This window comes from Mus caroli, chromosome 15, assembly GCF_900094665.2.
Source record: "Mus caroli chromosome 15, CAROLI_EIJ_v1.1, whole genome shotgun sequence".
Lineage (NCBI taxonomy): Eukaryota > Metazoa > Chordata > Mammalia > Rodentia > Muridae > Mus > Mus caroli.
The window spans coordinates 70,448,658-70,468,516 of record NC_034584.1 but is presented as its reverse complement, the minus strand read 5'-3'; the positions used below and the strand labels follow the sequence as shown (position 1 = coordinate 70,468,516).

Genomic DNA, 19,859 nt, shown 5'->3' with positions numbered 1-19,859 from the left:
GCATCTAATTGGAGAGCTACTATGGCTTTTAGCATAATTGGCTGGGGCTGGGAGTCAATTCATATACTTCTGTTTCCCTCTGCATTGGTGGTTGTGAGGCAGGGGTGGGCTTGTAACCCAGGGATGCAGATTTGTGTGTGTGTGTGTGTGTGTGTGTGTGTGTGTGTGTGTGAGAGAGAGAGAGAGAGAGAGAGAGAGAGAGAGAGAGAGAGAGAGAGAGCCTGGAAACTGAAATTGGCACAGGTCTCGTTGGGGGAATAACCTGGAGACATAAGTCTTGTTGGGAGGTAACTTGGAACATTATGCTAGTTTACCAGAGTTCAAACTTAGATCAGGTGCTCTAAAATGGAGTCTGAACTTAAAAGAGTTGGTCTCTCACAGACCCCTAAACTGTGGGTGTGTGCTCTTGTACTGCTAGACAGCTAGGCTGGGCCAGTATGAAGATTCTCAGGAGGAGAGGCACTTCTGTAACCACACGTAGCCCTCAGATTCTAGACAAGGAGAACAGAGGAAATAGGAGGCAAGGCTGTGCTGGGTAGAGAGTTAGAGCAGCCACGGGAGTGAGGGTGGAAGGCTCACCCAGCAATGACCCTTGGCAAGCAGGTCAGCAGGTGTGAGTTGAGTGGCTCAAAAACTTTGATGCACCAAACTAGGTCAGAGCCAGCTCAACTGCCCACATCCTGGCAAGAACAGGAGGCAGACTCACTCAGATTCCATTCATGTCAAAAGGGAGAGACGTATCTGCAGCAGGTCATGTCCTATGTGCCAGCAGCTTGGAAATTATCCCAGTGGTGGAGGACATGCTCTCTGGGAAGCTGGGACAGCAGTAACAACAGGAATGAAGGCACATCTGGCACTGGGAGAAACGGTTAATCAGGCTCTCCACAGAAGGATCTTAACTGTCACTGTCCCTAGCTGGAACAAGATCAACAAGGTTTCTCTGGGTGTCCTGGAACTCAGAGATTCATCTGCCTCTGCCTCCCAAGTGCTGGAATTAAAGGCCTGTAACCACCATTGCTCAGTAAGAGATTTCCTGTTTGTAGAAGAGGAGCCTAAGGCTCAGATAAACAGTTGTGGGTGAACAAATAGCCCAGGACTGCCTTCATATAGTACTGTCTCCACCCACCCAAACACCACTTTGGTGGTAGCAAAGGCATACAAGGAAGTCTTGTATCTTCCTACTTTCTAGAGGACCCCACAGTTTCAGGGCCTTGATTGCTTCTGTTTCTTTATGTTAGTAGGCCAAAAGGATGGGAAACAGCTTCCTGGAAGGTTTTGATGAGCCCACTTCTCCACCACTGCAAACTCTCCGAAGCAGGTTTTCCTTGGCCTGCTTGTAACCCTAGGGTGCTGGGTTCAGCCTGAAGCTGTTTGTGACTTTTTTTTTTAATTAAATTTTTAAAAAACATTATTTATTGTTTGAGTGCTCTGCTGCATATACACCCACATGCCAGAAGAGGGCATCAGTTACCCTTATAGATGGTTGTGAGCCACCATGAGGTTGCTGGGAATTGAACTCAGGACCTCTCAGAAGAGCAGCCAGGGCTCATAACTGCCGAGCCATCTCACCAGCCCGGTCTGCACACTTTTTTTTTTTCAAGACAGGTTTTCTCTGTGTAGTCCTGGCTGTCCTGGAACTCTGTAGACCAGGCTGACCTCGAACGCAGAAATTTGCCTGCCTCTGCCTCCCAAGTGCTGGGATTAAAGGCGTGCGCCACCACTGCCCGGCTCACATTAGATTTCAATAGTGAAGCTGTCTGCATCTCGCAATCATCCATTCCAGCCTTTCCTCCTTGAATCAGGCCCTGGAACTCTGACATCGGTGCCATCTCTTTGGCACAGGTCTCCATAGAACCATCCTTTCTGATGGCTCTGGTCATCCTCTGGTTTCTTCACTCGCATGGCCTCTTGGAGGTTGACAGCTTTAAGGCTGAATGTCAATGAATAACGGTCTCCAAGGAGAACTTTCATTCTCTTGGATGGTGTGAATTCATCTCTGGCTTTAGTGGCAGCCTAGGCCTCAACCTTCCACTTTTAGTTTTTGGTTTCAAACTGGAAGCTGGTGTAGCCAACGTGCTAGCCCAGGAGAATGTGGAAGCCTCTTATTCACTTAACAGAGGAAGGAGCGGGAAAGGCATGGCAGAGCTCACATGACTTACCTTCACTTCAGGCTCCCAAGGAGACTTTTTCTTTCACTCTGCCTCCTTTTGGGGTCACTATTCACAAAGACCTAGCCCTTGCCTTGCCAAGGCCCAGTTGAAAGACTGGGCCAGCAAGAAAGGAATGCTCGGAGACACTGACCAGGTTGGCTCTGATCCACAAAAGTCCAAGCCTGGGTCTGCTTTTCTCTGTATATGTACAAAGACACCAGCAGGGTAGCCCAGATTGCTCATCATGAGGTGTGGCATGAAGAAAGTGTGACCTGAGGGAAGGAGTCAGTGGATACTACAGAAGTGGAGGGAGCTTAATAGGAAGACTGGTAGCATCCTGTAGGAGAGGCTACCAAACTTGTCCTATAGAGGTGCTTCTTAGGCCTGTTATTCACCAGAAGAGAAAGCCACTATTCTCCTTTGTCCTTATAGTGTTTCTGAAGGAAATCAGGTGCTTCCTCAGGTCTAGGATGTATGCACTGCGGTGTCTAAATCAGGCAGGTTGCTTGTCGGGCCCTCGACAGCACTGTGGGGCGGTAGAGGAAGAGGCCATGGTGACTGGTGAGTTGTTTCTTTTAACTAAGTGGGCAGTTGCACACATTTGCTGTGATGCGAAGCTGGGTATTTCTCCAGTTTGATCCTTTGACAGACTATGTCCTCCAAGGTCCATTTAAAGTGGTTCCTGCCTAGCAGCTAGGGATCTTTTGGAGAACGATGCTGCCAGAGCAGATAAGTCTGTCGGTTGTGCGTTCAAAAATGGATTTGGAACCGCAAGACGTCAGCGCAGTTTCATAAATGACCTACACTCAAACCGCTGCTGGGGATGACGAAAGGATGTTTTTACATAAGTGGGACAAGAGGCAAGCAAGAGGTCAGAGGAAGTGCGTAGCTGCCAGGGAGCCAGGAGCCGGGGCAGCTCTCCTCCCGCTTGCTCCTCGCAGTGAGACAGCACCTTGGACCTCTTCCACCGAAGTTCACAGTCAAGCTGCGCACTAGTTGCTTCTGCCAGCCTGCGACTGCAATTCCCAGAGTGCTATACGTCGCCAGCTCCCGGTGCCTTCAACTCCCAGGAGGCTCCGCGCTCTGCTCCCGCAACTCCCAGCGTGCTCCGCGTCTTCGATTAGGCTCCGCCTCCGCTTGGCCTCGGACTACAAATGGACTCTCCAGTTGACGCCACAGCCAGTCAGCTGCTCCGCAGCATCGCAGCCTCAGCGTCGCAGAGGTAGTCGTGCGCTGCGCCGGCTACGGAGGCCGGCAGGGGGCGGCGGCGGAGGCCGTTGCTCAGGGTCCAGAGGCGGGGCCGCGGGCTCCAAGCGCTGAGAGCGGGCGTAGCACGACTGGGCCGCGACGAGTTGCGGGTCGAAGCCATGGGCGACCGCGGAGGCGCGGGAAGCTCTCGGCGTCGGAGAACCGGCTCGCGGGTTTCCGTCCAGGGTGGTAGTGGGCCCAAGGTAGACGAGGACGAGGTGCGAGACGCGGCTGTGAGCCCCGACTTGGGCGCCGGGGGTGACGCGCGGGCTCCGGCTCCGGCTCCGGCTCCGGCTCCGGCTCCAGCCCACACCCGGGACAAAGACGGGCGGACCAGCGTGGGCGACGGCTACTGGGATCTGAGGTAGCGGAGTGCCTGATCCCCTTACATCTGACCTCCCCAGCGACGCTCCCAGTTCTCAAAAGTTGGCCACAGCTTTGCGAGTTCCGCGGCTTGGGCTCCCCTGGGGCTGTACTGGGACACGGGCTTTGGGGAGAGGGTCACTTGCCAAGGTCACCCAGGTGTGGTCGTGTAGCCGACCAGGGAGTCTGGGTAGAGGAGTGGGCAGCAGCCCCCTTTTCATATTGCTTAGGGAAGTAAGCACACCTTGAGGCAGAGTCCCTTGAGGTCCTTTCTGAGGAGTGGGTAGCAGGAAATGTGAGCCCCCGGGGTTGGAGATGAATGGCCTTTCTTCAGTGGAAGGAGGCTGATGTTTTCCAGGGAGGGTTATGATGAAGAGTTACCTTTGCAAAAACTACGAGGGGTGTCCTGTGGGTAGAGAAGGCTGCTAGAGGCTCCAGAGGACACACGCCTGTTTGAGGCGATGGGTATGGGCGTTTGCTCGGGGCAGAGGACAGTACAGGAAGCTTTCTAGTACTAACAGGCTGCATGGCTTATTCACCCCTCTTCCAGCAAGTAGGAGGGCCTGAAGCCCAGCTTATGTTACCAGAATGACTTCGGGCTATAGGGACAGAGCTGACTACTAAGTGAGACTTTCATCCCGTGGTTGGAGTACCGGAGAGAGGTTTGGTATGAACACACCTATGGGAGAGGCCCTGCTTAGCTGAAGAAATGGAGACTGTCTCCTCCAAAGCTGGCCCTGAGACTCTTTTTTGGTGATCATCATGGGACCCTTTAGTAGCTCTGGGTTAGGAAGTAGCTGAGGGGCTTGGAGGAAGTGGCTATCTAGGGTGGCAAAGTCTGGTTCTCTTTGTATCAACAATCTTTCTAGTGGGCACGGTGCCCCCCACGCCCCAGCTGCCCTAGGGTGTTCACAGTTCACCCAGGAGATAAGATAACTTCAATGTGAGGCAGGTATGGCACATTATGAACAAAGGTCAGGTAAGGAGGCCTTGGAGGCAAGAGTGGGGGAGGAGGTTGGCCCTCCTCAGAGGGATCATGATTTTCTGTAATTCAAAACTGGTCTTGAGAGAGGCTGGCCTCCCATTTTCCACCTGAAAAGATGTTGTGTGTGCGTGCTCTCTCTCTCTCTCTCAAACACACACACACACACACACACACAAACAAACAGGGTTTTTCTGTGTAGCCCTGGTTGTTCTGGAACTAGTTCTATAAATCAGGCTAGCCTCAAACAGCTCCACCTGTGTCTGTCTCCCAAGTGGTGGGATTAAAGGTGCCCGCTGCATCAGAAAAGATGTTAAGGGTCCTACGTCCTAAGGTCCTGTGATCCTAACAATCCCCTATTCTGAATCCCCTCATTGTCCTTTCCTTTAGGAGTCAGGAGTTTGGCTAGTATGACCTCTGGAGCAGTGGGGAAAGTATCTTTTTATCTTTGAGGTCTCAGTTGTAGGCCAAGTTACTATGCAGGGATAGGCAAGAGAGAATAGTCATACCTCCTGATGACCATTGAACTCTTTCAGTGTACTCTGGTGGGAGGCTTGTGCAAGCTAGGAAAGATGTCTATGCGTGTGTGGAAAGGGTCTGTGCTGTGGCCCCTCTCCTCCATAGATGGATGTTGTATTACAGGGATGGGAATGGGGAGTTTGTCATCCCCCAGTGGGCAGTGGGCCTTAATCCATGTTGGGGATGTCACCTGGAAGCCTCCTAGGTGAGGAGCTAGATTCCATCCCTCCACATTGGTGGGCCAGGCTCTGCCTGCCCTCTTGGAGTTGGCCTGTAGCTCAGCCCATTGCAGCTCTTCCCTTGCCAGCTCCCCCTCCCCCTGCTGCTGTTGCTCTTGGCAGCCCAGCTCAACTCTCACCCTTCCTCTTGACTCCTTGAGCTTCTGTGTGTTCCCCTCCCTAGTACTTCCTGCTCACTTTAAGCTGGGCCATTGAGCCAGGTTCTGGATGTCAGCTCATTTCTTCTATCCTATGGCAAGGTGAGGCTGTGCATTTTGTCTACTGAATGGCACCCACGGCAAGACCTTAATGGTGGTAGGTTTTTCCCAAGGTATTTGTCTTTGACTATCTTTTGTACATCTCTGTAGCATGGTCTAGGAATTATGAGTAGCTTGCTTCCATCTTGTAACCTAGGGCTTGGGTCAGAGAGCAGCACAGAAGTGTCTGGTGTCAGCTAGGAGAGGAACTGGCATTCTGTTCCTTTCTCTTTCTATTTGGGGTCAGATCTGAACTGTGTGGCCCCTAGATGAAAACCATACTTAGAGGTTGGTCCTTGAGTGTGGCACAGATCTTGGCATGTGTGTATGGATGGGCTTATTCCTGTTCTACAGTGTTTATGTGGAGTTGAAGGAGAATCAAGAGAGGATGCCACCTCTTCCTTGTTCTCTGTGGTTAACCCGAGTAGGCCTGGGTAAAGGACCTACCATAAGACAGGAAGGAGGGCCAGCTATGCTGTGTCCTTTTAGTCTCGGAGTGAGTGTAAGACAGTTGGAAGGCACAGGACACAGGCAGGCTCTTTAGTAGGTGAGAGGGTGGCAAAAACAGCTGTCATCATGTAGCCAGCTCCTCTTTTCCCTGCTGGCCATTTCTGCAGTCTGCCCTTCAGCCTACTAGCTTCTGGTTACAGTGGCAGGCTCGGAGCTTTGCAGGCATTGGTTGATGGGGGCTTCCTCCCCTGGGACAGATATCTCTGGCCTAGGGAGGGAGGGAGTGGCATGGGTGGAGGCAGAGCAGTAGGAATGCTGCCTTCAAGATGATGGATGGGAGAGCCAGAGAGGACCCAAGACACCAATGTAGACAGTTGAGGAAGGAATTGGAAGTCCAACAGAAGAAACCTGGGAAAAATAACCCCAAAACCAACCAACCAAAAAAACTCCTAGGATCTTGTCTGCTACACCAGGCAAGGTGTCCCATCAGGTGGCACATGCTTGCAATACCAGCACTTGGGAGGTTAAGGCAGGAAAAGCAAGGCCAGCCTGGCCTACATAGGTCATGTCTCCTAAAAGTACAACACAACACAACTAAACAAAAAACAAAAATTATCTGCTTGCAGTTAGCTCTGGAAAGCAGGACCCATTCTATACTTTTGTCCTTATTCTGGAGATGGGCATAGAAAAAGCAGCATGGTTTCCTTGATTATCCAAAGGGGAGAGAGGTCAGTCTTGTGAAATGGCTTTGGTTATGTGCAGGCAGTAGTTGGTGGGTTGTGCCACAGAGGCCAGCCATGAGGCTTTGGGGGCAGGAGGCTTTGGGATATGCTGCAACCACAGGGTTTCAGTGTGGGGGAGGGTGACTGGTGGGGAGGTCTAGTAGACAGACTGGGAGATGCCTTCCTGCTTGTCTCATGGTGTTGCCTCTTAAAGGCAGCTACATCAAGCCAGTGAATACCCCAAACAAGGGCAGCCACCAGAAAAGGGAGAAAAGGGATTCAAGATAGAGATATAGCACAGTCATATCACATGGGCCTAGTGTTAGATGCTGGAAGCCTAGTCCTGAGGAAATGGACAGCTGGGAGTGGTGTCGGGATTCTGTCTTACTTTGGTGCTGCTGTAGCATGGCACGGACACTAAGAGGATGTGACTATCTTCCTACTGACCAGAAGCTAGTGTAGATGGAGCTAGGTGCCAAGTAGATATCAATTCTATTAATTAATTAGTTAATTAAAAGATAGTGTTTCTCTTGTAGCCCTGGCTATCCTAGAACTCTGTAGAGCAGGCTGACCTCAAAGTCAGAGATCTGCCTGCCTCTGCCTTCTGAGTGCGAGGATCAAAGGTGTGTGGTTTTTTGTTCGTTTTTTTTTTTTTTTTTAAGAGCTTAGCCTTGACAGCAAAGATTGAATTTGTTGGCACTGCCCCTCAGCCTCTTTGACCCTTCTTCTGGAGAGGGCTGTCAGAATTCCAACCCTAACCAAAGCTAGGGCTTGTCTCTTGTTATCGAGGGTCACTAACAAGGTCAGTCCTAAAAGGGCTTCTGTAGGATGGTGCCTATAATAGGTTTCCTGACCTGCTCCTCATCAGATGCCCCAGGGTAGAGGTGTATGTGGTGAGAGGGAAGGGGAGGCCCTAGCCTCTTTGCTTACAAAATCTAGGTCTTGCTCAATTCTGTGTGGCTTCCTGGTGGCACAGCAGCTGGAGGGCAAGGTGGAGCCATAGTTGGTGTGAGTGAGGGCATTAGTTACTGGGACTAGGGCTCTGGGTTTTTCCTGTTGTCTTTGCCAGGAGTTGAGTCTGGGCTTTATCTTAGTCACACAGTCCTACTCTGCCAGGCTTGGTATTCTTTATATACAGGGTCTATTTGGATGCCCTGTATCCTACCACTGGGTAGGAGCTCTGAGGCTTTCCCTTTCGTCAGGCCCCAGTAATCTCCCTGAACAAAGTCAGGGACACAGACTTAATATGCAGCTAGAGGGCCAAATCATTGCTCGTAAGAAATGTACATTAATGGTGGGCACTTGGCCAGCTATTATATTGGGCCTATGTGTCTAAATGTCAGGAGAATGCTCTTACTACGGTGGGGACTCCTCCAAGGGTGATTTGGTAGATGGGATGAACAGACTGGGCAATCTGTAGTAGTACTGGGTAGATCCACATAGGTCTACAGATACCCAGGTAGATTATCTTCGTGGCCCAAGAGCCTGATTGCAGTTGGTTTCTGGGGAACTCAAACTTCACAGAGGCCTGTCTAGACTCTTCGGCCTGTAATGAATATTTTCTGCTGCCTAGAGGGAAAGGTCTCTATGTGATTCTGAGACCTTCTCCTCCTGTAGCTACATAATCACTGGAATGGCCTTGTCTGAGTCCTCTTCCTGCGTGCAATGGTAGTGAAGTCTTGGCAGAAAAGATACCTGGGCAGGAGTGGGTTTGTCCTTTTCCTGCTCGTCTTTGCTTACTGGGCAGGATCCTGTCTCCTTTTTGCCAGGTGCCATCGTCTGCAAGATTCTTTGTTCAGCTCAGACAGTGGTTTCAGCAATTATCGTGGTATCCTGAATTGGTGTGTGGTGATGCTGGTGAGTAGGACTGTGGGAGCAGGCTCACTGGCCAGGTGTGGCAGAACCTTCCAGGGTGCCCTTCCCCTCGGCAGAGGCTCTGCTCTTTGGAGACTGTAGCTCCATGTGGTTGCTGGCACTGAGGGAAGCACAGGTGGTCCCTGCAGTGGGGCTGGCTTTCCCTATGGCTTTCACTCTGTGCCTCAGGTCCCCCTGGCTGTGTAGGTGTGGGAGAGCAAGGAGATGGTGGGGAGTATTGGTTGCCCTACAGTCTGGGAGTCTGAAAGGCTGAGGAGCGGGCATTCTGGGTCCAGGGCCTCTGGATAAGTATAGAAAGAATCTTGAGGGGCTGAAGATGGCTCGGTGGTTAAGAGCAATTCCCAGCAGCCACATGGTGGCTCGCAACCATCTGTAATGGGATCTGATACCCTCTTTTGGTGTGTCTGAAGAGAGTGACAGTGTACTCCCATACATAAAATAAAAAAAAATAAAGAATCTTGAGGCTGTATTCCTATGCCATGTGGATTCATGGACATAGGGCCCTTGGCAGAACCAGCTACTGTTTTACAGGCCCTCTAGTCCCTTTCCTTTGCCCTTGAGTAGTGGTGGAGGGCTATGCCATGTCCTCTAGGGCCTGGTTCTTACTGCATCCCCACCCCAGAAGCTATTGGAGTCCAAGGCTCAAAAGGACAACCTGATGGGTGGGTCAGGGACAAAGGGTTATCATCACTTGGATATGGTCTGATACCTATTGCCTCACCCAGAAGTGTCTGTTCCGGCTTTAGACATGGCTTTTTTGGCTATCAGTATGGAAGGGATCTACCCTATAACTCTCTGGAAGGTTTCTGAGGCTTTCAGCACCTTTTCCCTGGAGAGAGCTTCGGGCCTTGGTTAGCTGTGAGGCTTGATGAGTGAGAAGTGAGCAGTGGGGGCCAGTGGGTTCAAGATCAGCTTTGCCCATGGGAGATGGCACACTATTCTTGGTCAAGCCTGGCCTATAAAGAAGGTTTTGGGAAGAGGGTACCCACTTGGCTTTTCATTTTTAAATGTGTTTGGGTGTTTTGCCTTCATATGTGTCTCTGTAACCATATACATCTAGTGTTCATGGAGGCCAGAAGATATCCTAGAACTGGAGTTAACAGAGAGTTGTGATCCACTGTTTGAATGGTAGGAATTGAACCAAGTCCTCTGGAAGCGCAGCCAGTGTTGTTAACTACTGGGCCATCTCTTCAAGAGGCCCCACCTGTCCCTTGGCCCTCCTATTCATCCCTTTCAGGATATATGAATTCTGCCCCCATTTACCTGCAGTGGGCAGTCAGGAGGTGGTATAGAGCAGGGTGTTTTTAAGTTCCAAGCTGGAGTATGGTGTCCCTTCCCTGCGAATCCAGGCAAGGAATGTCATCAGTGTCCCTTGTGTTATCCATAGCTTCTATCTGCTTGGGTAGTTGGACAAGTTGGTGGCACCCGGCCTGTATCTAGTGCTTGTGAGATGGATGAGGATGGACTCTCTGGTTAGAGTCTAGAGGCCCACTCCTTAGTTGGGCTACATTGGGGCCACATTCTTAGAGTTTTGAGTATTGCTAGAGTATTTGACTGAGGCACAGAAAAACCCATTCCTGCCCTTTTGCTTTGATGGACCTTCCTGCTGCCTGCTGTAGCCTCTTGTCTTACACTGAAGGGACCAGTACTTGAGCAAGGGTAGGCAGCCGTCCTCTCAACCCCCGTTGGTCTGAGCTATCAAGAGGGACTGCTCCCTTGCTAAAGCTATTGTCCTGGCCAAGGGTAGAGGTGCTGGGGTAAAGTGAGCTGTGATAGCACCACCAGGGCTGAACCCTCTTGACTGTCTGTCTCTTGCAGATCCTGAGTAATGCAAGGTTATTTTTAGAGAACCTTATCAAGTGAGTACCTTTTCCAGGCCCCTTCTTATACCACCCCAGCCTGCTTAGGCCCTGAGGCTCACCTCTACTCAGGCCCCCATTGCCCCACTCTCAGGTATGGCATCCTGGTGGATCCTATCCAGGTGGTATCTCTGTTTCTGAAGGACCCCTACAGCTGGCCTGCCCCATGCGTGATTATTGGTGAGCTGCAGTCCAAGAAGGGCCATGGGTGGGGGAACAGGCTGACCAGGGCCTGAACCTGTCCTGTGATGCTTCTGTCCTCAGCATCCAATATTTTTGTTGTGGCTGCATTTCAGATTGAGAAGCGCCTGGCAGTGGTAAGTGGTGCCTATCCCCATTCCTGCTGAAAGTCACTGGTGGCCTGCTTCGGATAGGCTCTTGTTACTAGGCCTGACAGTCCTCTCCCAGGGCAAGGTCTGGTTGGTTGAAAGCTCTCTCCTTCTCCAGGGTGCCCTGACAGAGCAGATGGGGCTGCTGCTACATGTGGCTAACCTGGCCACAATCCTCTGCTTCCCAGCAGCTGTGGCCTTACTGGTTGAGTCTATCACTCCAGGTGTGCCTCCATCCTAACCATCCCATCCCATGTTGAGCTGATCCCAGGTTGTTCATGGGATATGGGTGGTCACGTCTGAGCCCACCTTGCCTGTGTTAACTGTCGTGTATGGGCAGACATGGCTGAGCCACCTGTCTTGCAGTGGGTTCCCTGTTTGCACTGGCATCATACTCCATCATGTTCCTCAAGCTTTATTCCTACCGGGATGTCAACCTGTGGTGCCGCCAGCGAAGGGCCAAGGCCAAAGCTGGTAAGAGGCTGTCAGGATTGGGACTCACCAATAGGCCTGAGCTTGGGCTCCACTGCTCACACTACTGTCTTGCTTTGCTGGCAGTCTCTACAGGGAAGAAGGTCAGTGGGGCTGCTGCCCAGCAAGCTGTGAGCTATCCAGACAACCTGACCTACCGAGGTGAGGAGTTGTCAGGTTGGGACTCAGAGGCAAGACTGTAAGGTTCAGGGCTGTGTGGTCCAAGAACCTACCCTTTCCTTCTAGATCTCTATTACTTCATCTTTGCTCCTACTTTGTGTTATGAACTCAACTTTCCTCGATCCCCCCGAATACGAAAGCGCTTTCTGCTACGCCGAGTTCTTGAGATGGTGAGGTTTGGACCTTGAGGGTTGGTATGGACAGGGCTTGGGTGTGTGTGCAACTCAAGTCTCAGCTGACTACTCTATTCTTCGCCCAGCTCTTTTTTACCCAGCTTCAAGTGGGGCTGATCCAACAGGTAAGTGGTGTGAGTGGGTGTATGGGAGGGCTGTGTAGCTGGGGGAAACTGATGTGGTACTCTCCTTTGCAGTGGATGGTCCCTACTATCCAGAACTCCATGAAGCCCTTCAAGGTGAGGTTCGGCTCCCTTGTGGCAGGGGTGGATAGGGTAGATGGTATAGCTAGCTGAGGCAGCCTATCTCCACAGGATATGGACTATTCACGTATCATTGAACGTCTCTTAAAGCTGGCGGTGAGTGTCAGAGACTCCAGTGGGATGAGTGAAGGTTAGGTGGAGTTTGTAAGTTTGCAACCTGGAGCTTTGTCTCCCAAAGGTCCCCAACCATCTGATCTGGCTTATCTTCTTCTATTGGCTTTTCCACTCCTGTCTCAATGCTGTGGCAGAGCTTCTGCAGTTTGGAGACCGCGAGTTCTACAGAGATTGGTGGTGAGTGGTGTGTTTCTGGGGTTCTGGGTAGGTCATAGCATGCTCTGCTTATCCCATTGTTTCTTGACCCCAAGGAATGCTGAGTCTGTCACCTACTTTTGGCAGAACTGGAATATCCCCGTGCACAAGTGGTGTATCAGGTAGGATGGTGTACGCACCTGTGGAATGTGGTTGTGGACCTGGGCCCTATGGCATTAGCCTCATCCTATGGCTTGCTTGCTCTGTAGACACTTCTACAAGCCTATGCTCAGATATGGCAGCAGCAAATGGGTGGCCAGGACAGGAGTATTTTTGACCTCAGCCTTCTTCCATGAGGTCAGTGCTCTGTGCGTACCCCACTTCACCTCTGGGCAGGGCTGTGACCACCAGCTGAAACACTGACCTCTCTTGTTCGTCTACTCCAGTACCTAGTGAGCGTTCCCCTGCGGATGTTCCGCCTCTGGGCATTCACAGCCATGATGGCTCAGGTGAGGAGCTCTGCCAAGTTTGTCTCTCTCAGCCTAAATCTGTGCTGAACCTCATCTCCTGTGGCCATTGTAGCCACCTGACTGTAGCCTCATGTGTTCTCAGGTACCACTGGCCTGGATTGTGGGCCGATTCTTCCAAGGGAACTATGGCAATGCAGCTGTGTGGGTGACACTCATCATTGGGCAACCGGTGGCTGTGCTCATGTATGTCCACGACTACTACGTGCTCAACTACGATGCCCCAGTGGGGGTCTGAGCTACTGCCAAAAGCCAGCCCTCCCTAACCTGGGCCTGGAGTTCTGGAGGGGTTCCTGGCTGCCTGCACACTCCTCCTAGTCTGGGAGGCCTCTCTGCCCCTATGGGGCCTACTCCTGCTCTTGGGGATGGCATCTGAATCCAGCTGGTATGAGCCAGTGCTGGGAGTCTGTGCTGTCCAGGGGCTGAGGGTATCAATAAAGTGCTGTCTAAAACCTTCCTACAGGGGTTGTGGAGGCTGCTGAGGTTGACCCGCACCCATATGTGCCATTTTAGGGACTGAAATCCTTAGGCTCCATCTCCGGTGGAGCTGGAAGGATTGGGGTTACATGGCTGCTGTGTATTCTACAATCTCATGGGCTGTGTGGACAAAGCTGTTCAGCTGCAAAACAGGACACAGGTGGCAGCAGCAACTTGCAGGGGTGCAGCAATATCATTGAATGCTCAGGAAAGCTCAGTGAGCTCTTATCCTACCTTGCTAATTCATGCAGGACCAGTACGAATGTAAATCCACACTTTTAGAGGTGGAGCCATCCATGAGAGGACATTTGCACACTGACTGCCTGGGGCCCAGGAATTATACACATTGTACCTTAGGATCTCTCTCAACTCCTGGGATCAGGCTGCTCAACAAGTTGGGCTAGCAGCTCCAGGCTGTGCTGCAGAGGCCAAACTTGACTGGTTTTGGCCCACTCTTCCACCTGCCCCCCCCTTGGCTCTAACAGTAGAGAGAGCTCTGAACAGAGGGATACTTTGCCCCCAAGTTCTAGTAGCTGCCAAATTAGATAGAAGCTTTTACATAGGAGTCTTTTTGACAATCCACAGTCCTCATCCTCGACTTGGTGAGGTTTGTGCTTGTCAGCTGCTAGAATCTGCTAGGCTACAGACCCTAACCTGCAGTTAGATGGTTATCTGGTGCAAGGCAGGGTGAACAGTACAGTCAGCTGCTCAGAACACAAGGTATGCACCACAGTCTGCCCTAGGCCACCTGTGAGGCCATTCACACCTGCATTTCCCCAGTCTAAGACAGCAGGAACAAATTCAGAACCAGTCCAGTACCTGATAGATACGGGGGCCTGGCTCTGCCAGTATGTCCAGCATGACCATTGCAGAACACTCTTGCTGACAACATGGGGCAGACTGTCCTTTCTGGTCCCCTAAAGAAAAAGCTGTGAGCAAGTACTAGTTCTGTGACAAGGGGAGCCTTGCAAGGATCTTCCAAGGAGACGTAGTGAGCTCTGAGCTCTGCCTATATCCCACCATCGGGGTCCCGCAGGGCAGGGGGAAACACACAGGCAGTCACAGTAGAGCCTGTCTGTTTATCATCTGCCCAACTCTGTGTGCATATATATGTATATATATGTATGTATATATATATTTATTTGTGAAGGGTTAAAGGGGACTCTCATGTAAAAATCCAAAATACAATTTTATGAACAACCTGCAGGGTCAGTCCAAGTGTGGCTGTGAAGCTGTGACCAGAGTAGACCTGGGGCTGGGGTAAAGGCAGCAGGTATGCAGCCCTCAGGATCTTCCTCCTGATCCAAGGTACTGCCCAGGACCAAGTTCCATCTGTGCTCCACTGGGGTTGTGGTGGCTTGACCTAGGGTCCCCTGGACTACCCAACTGTCTTGTCTCCCTAGGACCAGCCATGTCCTAGGGATAGGTTGGGGGCCAGGCACAAGTCAGCCTGACAACTCCTGAGAGCTCTAGGAGACAGTGGGGTCCTTGGCTTTATGGGGTTCAGTGCCCGTCAGAAGAGAGATGGTGGGATCATCCGTGTAGTCATCCCCCTCAGAGAAGTAGGAGCTCTCCCCCAGCTCAAAGAGCACAGGCAGATCACTGCTGCCTGTGTCCACAGCATCAGGATCCAGCAGGAACAGAGGCTGAGCCGTGTAGTGCACCAGCTGCTTTCCTGTGGGGAATGGGGTCAGGATGGTGGGGTGGGCAATCTGGAAGTGAGGGTTGGGGGTAGCAAAGAAGCTTAGCTCTCACCTGAGTCGGGGTTACTGTTCTCTGCCTCAATAGGCCTGGGAGGCTCTTGTGGAGACAGAAGCTCCTGAATCTGTGGGACAGGGAACACAGTGAGGGTTGTTGGTGGCCCCCTCTGCCCCCCACCCTGCCCGCCTACGCACGCTGGCCAGGCTGCTGTCCAGGTCAGGCAGGCTCATGTCGGGCATGGTCACCGAGGGGCTGAACAGCTGCAGGAGGAGGGAGGGAAGTCAGGGCTGGCTTGTGGGCAGGATGGAGCAGGGTGGGTAGGGATGACCAGACTCACGTCCAGCAGGGCGCTGGTGTCCACACTGAAGCCGTGGCTTGTCAGCATGGTCTGCAGGTTGTCCAGGTTGGAGTCCATGGCATCCAGGTGATCACTTAGCTCGTTCCTGGCCCAGGGCAAGTGGGCAGGTGAACTAGTGCCCCAGGCTCCCACCCAGCCGCACTCCTGCTGGAGAAGGGCTCCCCTTTGGTTGCAGCCCCCCAAGCAAGGTCCTTCTGCATAGCCAGTATGGGCTGGGGGGACTGTGTGTATCTCTGGGAAGATGCCGAAAGGACAAGTAGTAAGCTTGCCCTCCATGGCTGCTGAGGGTGGGATACAGCATGGCCCATGGGCAGGACATCCTAGGAGGCTTTAGTAGTTACTAAGGCTGGGCCAAGAGGGAGGTGGAGAAAAAAGACAAGGGACGTTGGTCTGCAAATGGATAGGGCAGATTTTTCAGGTTTGACAGTCTTGCAAGTACACCAGGAAGAGAGTAAGGAGAGGAAGCAGGACTGTACTTGGCATGGGGAGACCAGAAGGCCGTAGGCCACGGACACACCTGAGCCTGGGCAAGGCAGTTAAAATGGCTCTGTAGGTGCCATACGGCCTACCCTACTCTGACAAGAAGCTCATTGTAGCAGCCTGTACTGGTAGCTGAGGCAGGCAGGACATTTGTCCCTATTACAGCCATTGGCTTGTGCAAAGGGTAGTCAGTGGAGATGTAGAGCCTGTGAGACCATCCCCTGGTGCTCTTCGCCAGGCAGGGCAAGTACTATGCCCAGGTTGGGAACTGGTCCATGGCTGTGGGAGGGGGCCTGGCGGAGTCCTCCTCCCTCCCAAGTGGGGCAGCGCTAACCCTGGCTGGACTCGGCCATGCAGAAAGGAAGAGGGGCAGGGGAAGAGGCGGGCGACCCCAGACATCTGTGGAGCGCGAGCCAAACTGCAAGATACAAAGACAAGAGCCCCCCCATTGCAGGCGGGGGACGGGGGGATCTGTGCCCACCGTCCTCGCTCACTCAGCTTTTGGGATGTGCCTGAGGGGTGGTGGTCAAGGCTGGGCCTTGGCTCATTTCCTGTGTCAGGACTAGGGAGAATAACAGATCCAAAGATCTTGGGGCTTGCCATAAGAGAGGGTGATGACAGTAATAAGGGTGGCCCAGGAGGCAGGGGCATATCCCATTTCTAGTGATGTGGTTGGTCTCCCTCCCCAGCTTCAACCTCACTCAGGTCTTGGGGAACAACAGATTCAACCCATCACCCCCAGCAAACTGCAGGGATTATGCCTCGCTAACACAGATACCCTGTGTCCAGCCTGAGGAAATCCCATGCTGTTGGGGTTCAGAGGCTATAGGGAGGCAGGGTGGACACTGCACTCACTTGTCTAGGCAGGCTACGCTGAGGCACTTCTCAGGGGTGGAGGGGTTCGGGAGTGCGGGGGCTTGGGCTCCGGTTGTGTCCATAGGGGCTGTGTTTGAGGCAGCAGGGGTAGGCTCGCTCTCTCGAAGGATGGAGTCAATGAAGGCAGTTGGGGACAAAGGGGTATCCATGGAGGATGGGCGCCCAGGGCTCGCCTCCAGTACCCGAGGGCTGTGAGGTGGGCTGGGGGGCTCTTGCTTGACACGGACCAGAGTGCTGCTGGACAGAGGCCTGAACATATTAGACAATGACAGACATGTTAGAAGGAGCCTAAGTTGGTTCCACCCATTTTCAACTCTGCCCAAGGTCATAAAGGCTGACCCACTAAGGTGATAGGAGGGATAAAGGTCCTGCAGCCCCACCTCTCATCTATGCTCCTGCCTGGGGAGGCCAAAGGGCTGGTGGGAGCCAGCTCAGTGATATCGGAGATTATGGGTCCAGAGCTGGTGACAGCATCAGAGGAGTAAAGGCTAGAGCTGCTGTAGGCTGGAGATGGAGCCTGCAATTAGAGACAAAGGCCACATGCAAGGCATACCCGTGGTAGCCTGGGCCACCCAGCACCCACTGCACACTTACTGGCAGTCCCATGGAGCTTGGTGCTTACTGAGTATGGGCCAGGACCATGGACATGCTCCAGGGAGTACTGTCGACCATACTTGGGCACAGAGTGTGCTGAGCTGCTGTCACTCAACATCAGAGGGCTGCAGGGAAGAGACAGGTCAACTGCCTACACAGACCTTGGTGGTGCCCAGGATATACAGCAAGCAGAGGACACCAAAGCGCAGGGTCAGAGTGGACAGTGTAGACATTCCCAGAGCCTCACATCTTTCTCTTCACCCCCAGGATCCGGTTCGACTGCACCAGTGAGATCAGGAACTGAATGAGCTGTGGGGCAGAAAGGATACTGTCACCCTGGCCCAGTCATGGAGGGGACCCACCTACCACCAGCCCTGCCCACCTTGTTGACAACTTTTTGCTGCTGGGCATGCTTCTGCCGAAGGCTGGCCACCTCCCGCCACAGGGCCTCGTTCTCGCTGCAACACATTGCTGGGTCAATTGGGCCACATTAGAAGAGTCAGAGAATCAGGCTGTTGATGGACAGGGCTGGACCAGACGAGGGCTCACTGCACAACTGATTCCCTAACTCCGCTCTACTTACAGGGCAGGATTCAAATGTCAGCCAGGGCTGAGGGAGGGCATGGATAGAATCTGATGGTACCTTAGGATCTTAGCTGCAATGGGGCACTTGTTACATACTGGCTAAGCACACAGGACAGGACTCTGGGAAAGATCCTAAACTACGGATTACCCTCAGTTTTGGGGTAGAAGGCAGCGGTGAACTGTGCTGAGTGAGTGATAAAGGGGGAGTTGAGTCATTGTGACTAGAGAACAGTAGAGAGGTCTGGCCCAAGGACTGTTGTGGTCAGCTCCTGTCAGGCCTGTTTTTTAGGGAGGCACCTGGAAATGGGCTTTGTGTGCTCAAATCCTGAAAATGTGAAGCCCAGCAGGGGAGTGAGAAGTGGGCACAGTGGGAGACCTCCAACCCCACTCTGTCTGGAGATGTGCAAGACAGGGTTTCCATAGAAACAATGAAGGTAGGCTGGGAGGGGGAAGGAGGCTTGAATGGCTCTGCAGGATGGGGTAGGAGACCCAAAGCAACCTGGCCACCCTCCTGAGCCTTGGGACCTACTGCTTCATGGCCAGGAGCTTGGAGTCCATACACTCCTGTTTCCCCTTCATCAGCTGCACATCTGTCAACAGCCGGGTGACACTGTCCTGGCGTATTTTTATGTCCTCACTCTTCAGGGTGGACACCTAAGGGGTGGGGCATACAAGAGTCGAAAGTGGCTCTGGAGTGTGGTAGGCTCCTGTGCTTCACCTAGGCATCCAGGGAATGAGGAGGGCCTGGGAAACACTGGGAAGGGGGAGGGGGTCAGAGACAGAGAGCACAGGCTATGCTTTTAGGCTAGTCCTGCAGCACCACCTAGATACTGCTCCCAGCCCATAGCCTGCAGGGATATTTTAGGGCAGGGAGGGGCTGTACTCAGGGCTGGTGACTCACGCTGGTCACTTTCCTCTTGATGTTCTCAAGGAGCTGTTCCTGTCCACGCAAGAAACAAGGATGCTGGAACTCTGTGTCATCTCTCTCAGGCTTGACCAGGCCACCCTGCTCAATGTGGACTACTTTTCGGAAGCCATCTGTGTATATGGGGGTGGGGGAGTTCTGTTTGAGGGCCAAGGACCAGACCTTCAACAGCCTAGCCATGGCCTAGGACAGGCAAGGGGCCTCCTAGAAAACTGTACGAGAGTCTGACTGGTGTCCATTTACCATAGCAAGTTATTCTTGGTTGGAAAAGACTTTGTCCCCGAACAGCTTCCCTTCTTGCAAATGGAAGTGTGGCCATTAAGTTAGGGCCTCATATCCTACACTCTTCCCTGGAGAATTCAGGCTCAAACTCATGAGGACCCTTCCTCAGCCAACCCAGGCCTCCATCTCTTAGAAATAGGCTGGGGTCTGTTTCTCCACACCTAGTGAAGCAAGCATAGCGTCCCGAGAGGTACTTACACATGTTGAGCTGCCGCACGAAGCTAGCCATGTTGTTGTGCTTGAAGTACTTGGGCAGCACCTCCTTGGCAAACTGGCCCTGGTCAAACACGTGGAAGCTGTTCCCACTCTGTCAGGAGACACATGGGCAGGTCATATATAGCAGACACCATCGTAGTTTCACTGTGGCCTGATGTCTCTCTCTCTCCATGTGTGGTGGGTTTGCATTCTCCCTCCATAGTAGTAGCAGGAGGTGAGCGTAACCTTAGGTCTCTATGGCTGGTACCCAGGCCATGGAACCTAGGTCTGAGCAGTGAGGCCCATGTAACCAGAGGCAGGATCTTAGCTTCCTGACAGTTTTTAGTTGCCTGGTGTAGACTCATAGATCACCCACAGCATTCTGGTCGTCTCTAGGGACTGATGAGAATTTAGTTTTTGTTTTTTTTTTAAAGATTTATTTATTTATCACATGTAAGTACACTGTAGCTGTGTTCAGACACACCAGAAGAGGGAGTCAGATCTTGTTACGGATGGTCGTGAGCCACCATGTGGTTGCTGGGATTTGAACT

The 19,859-nt window shown here is 52.5% G+C and overlaps 2 protein-coding genes across 5 annotated transcripts in view; one reads left to right on the top strand and one right to left on the bottom strand.

Annotated features, from left to right (window-relative positions):
• The first annotated feature begins 3,306 nt into the window (after positions 1-3,306).
• Positions 3,307-13,295, top strand: Dgat1 (diacylglycerol O-acyltransferase 1). The gene is made up of 17 exons (XM_021183167.2): positions 3,307-3,762; positions 8,679-8,766; positions 10,603-10,643; positions 10,738-10,823; positions 10,908-10,960; positions 11,091-11,196; positions 11,339-11,446; positions 11,531-11,605; positions 11,690-11,793; positions 11,883-11,921; positions 11,994-12,035; positions 12,111-12,155; positions 12,238-12,350; positions 12,425-12,490; positions 12,578-12,665; positions 12,755-12,817; positions 12,921-13,295. The coding sequence occupies exons 1-17, from the start codon at positions 3,518-3,520 to the stop codon at positions 13,071-13,073; spliced, it is 1,515 nt and encodes a 504-aa protein (XP_021038826.1). The 5' UTR covers positions 3,307-3,517; the 3' UTR covers positions 13,074-13,295.
• A 1,138-nt stretch (positions 13,296-14,433) lies between these two features.
• Hsf1 (heat shock transcription factor 1) overlaps positions 14,434-19,859 on the bottom strand; it is a 26,085-nt gene continuing 20,659 nt past the window's right edge. Inside the window, exons 2-14 of one of the 4 annotated variants that reach the window (XM_021183625.1) lie at positions 19,312-19,420; positions 18,808-18,944; positions 18,436-18,560; positions 17,704-17,779; positions 17,569-17,630; positions 17,350-17,446; positions 17,108-17,244; positions 16,707-16,976; positions 16,186-16,269; positions 15,351-15,456; positions 15,208-15,273; positions 15,068-15,137; positions 14,478-14,987 (exon numbers count right to left, since the gene is read on the bottom strand). In XM_021183625.1, coding sequence (XP_021039284.1) covers positions 14,782-14,987; positions 15,068-15,137; positions 15,208-15,273; positions 15,351-15,456; positions 16,186-16,269; positions 16,707-16,976; positions 17,108-17,244; positions 17,350-17,446; positions 17,569-17,630; positions 17,704-17,779; positions 18,436-18,560; positions 18,808-18,944; positions 19,312-19,420 — 1,545 coding nt within the window. In that variant the 3' untranslated portion in view covers positions 14,478-14,781. Of the gene's footprint in view, positions 14,988-15,067; positions 15,138-15,207; positions 15,274-15,350; positions 15,457-16,185; positions 16,270-16,706; positions 16,977-17,107; positions 17,245-17,349; positions 17,447-17,568; positions 17,631-17,703; positions 17,780-18,435; positions 18,561-18,807; positions 18,945-19,311; positions 19,421-19,859 lie in introns of all 4 variants that reach the window. The other 3 variants (XM_021183628.1, XM_021183630.1, XM_021183631.1) reach the window with 3 other exon arrangements.

What these genes read in the sequence shown, in the direction of transcription:
- Dgat1 (XM_021183167.2), top strand. Translation starts at nt 3,518, where the DNA reads ATGGGCGACCGCGGAGGCGCGGGAAGCTCTCGGCGTCGGAGAACCGGC. An exon ending in GGTTGAGTCTATCACTCCAG is followed by an intron (nt 11,197 to 11,338) that starts GTGTGCCTCCAT and finishes CCTGTCTTGCAG; the next exon opens with TGGGTTCCCTGTTTGCACTG. An exon ending in AAGTGGGGCTGATCCAACAG is followed by an intron (nt 11,922 to 11,993) that starts GTAAGTGGTGTG and finishes TCTCCTTTGCAG; the next exon opens with TGGATGGTCCCTACTATCCA.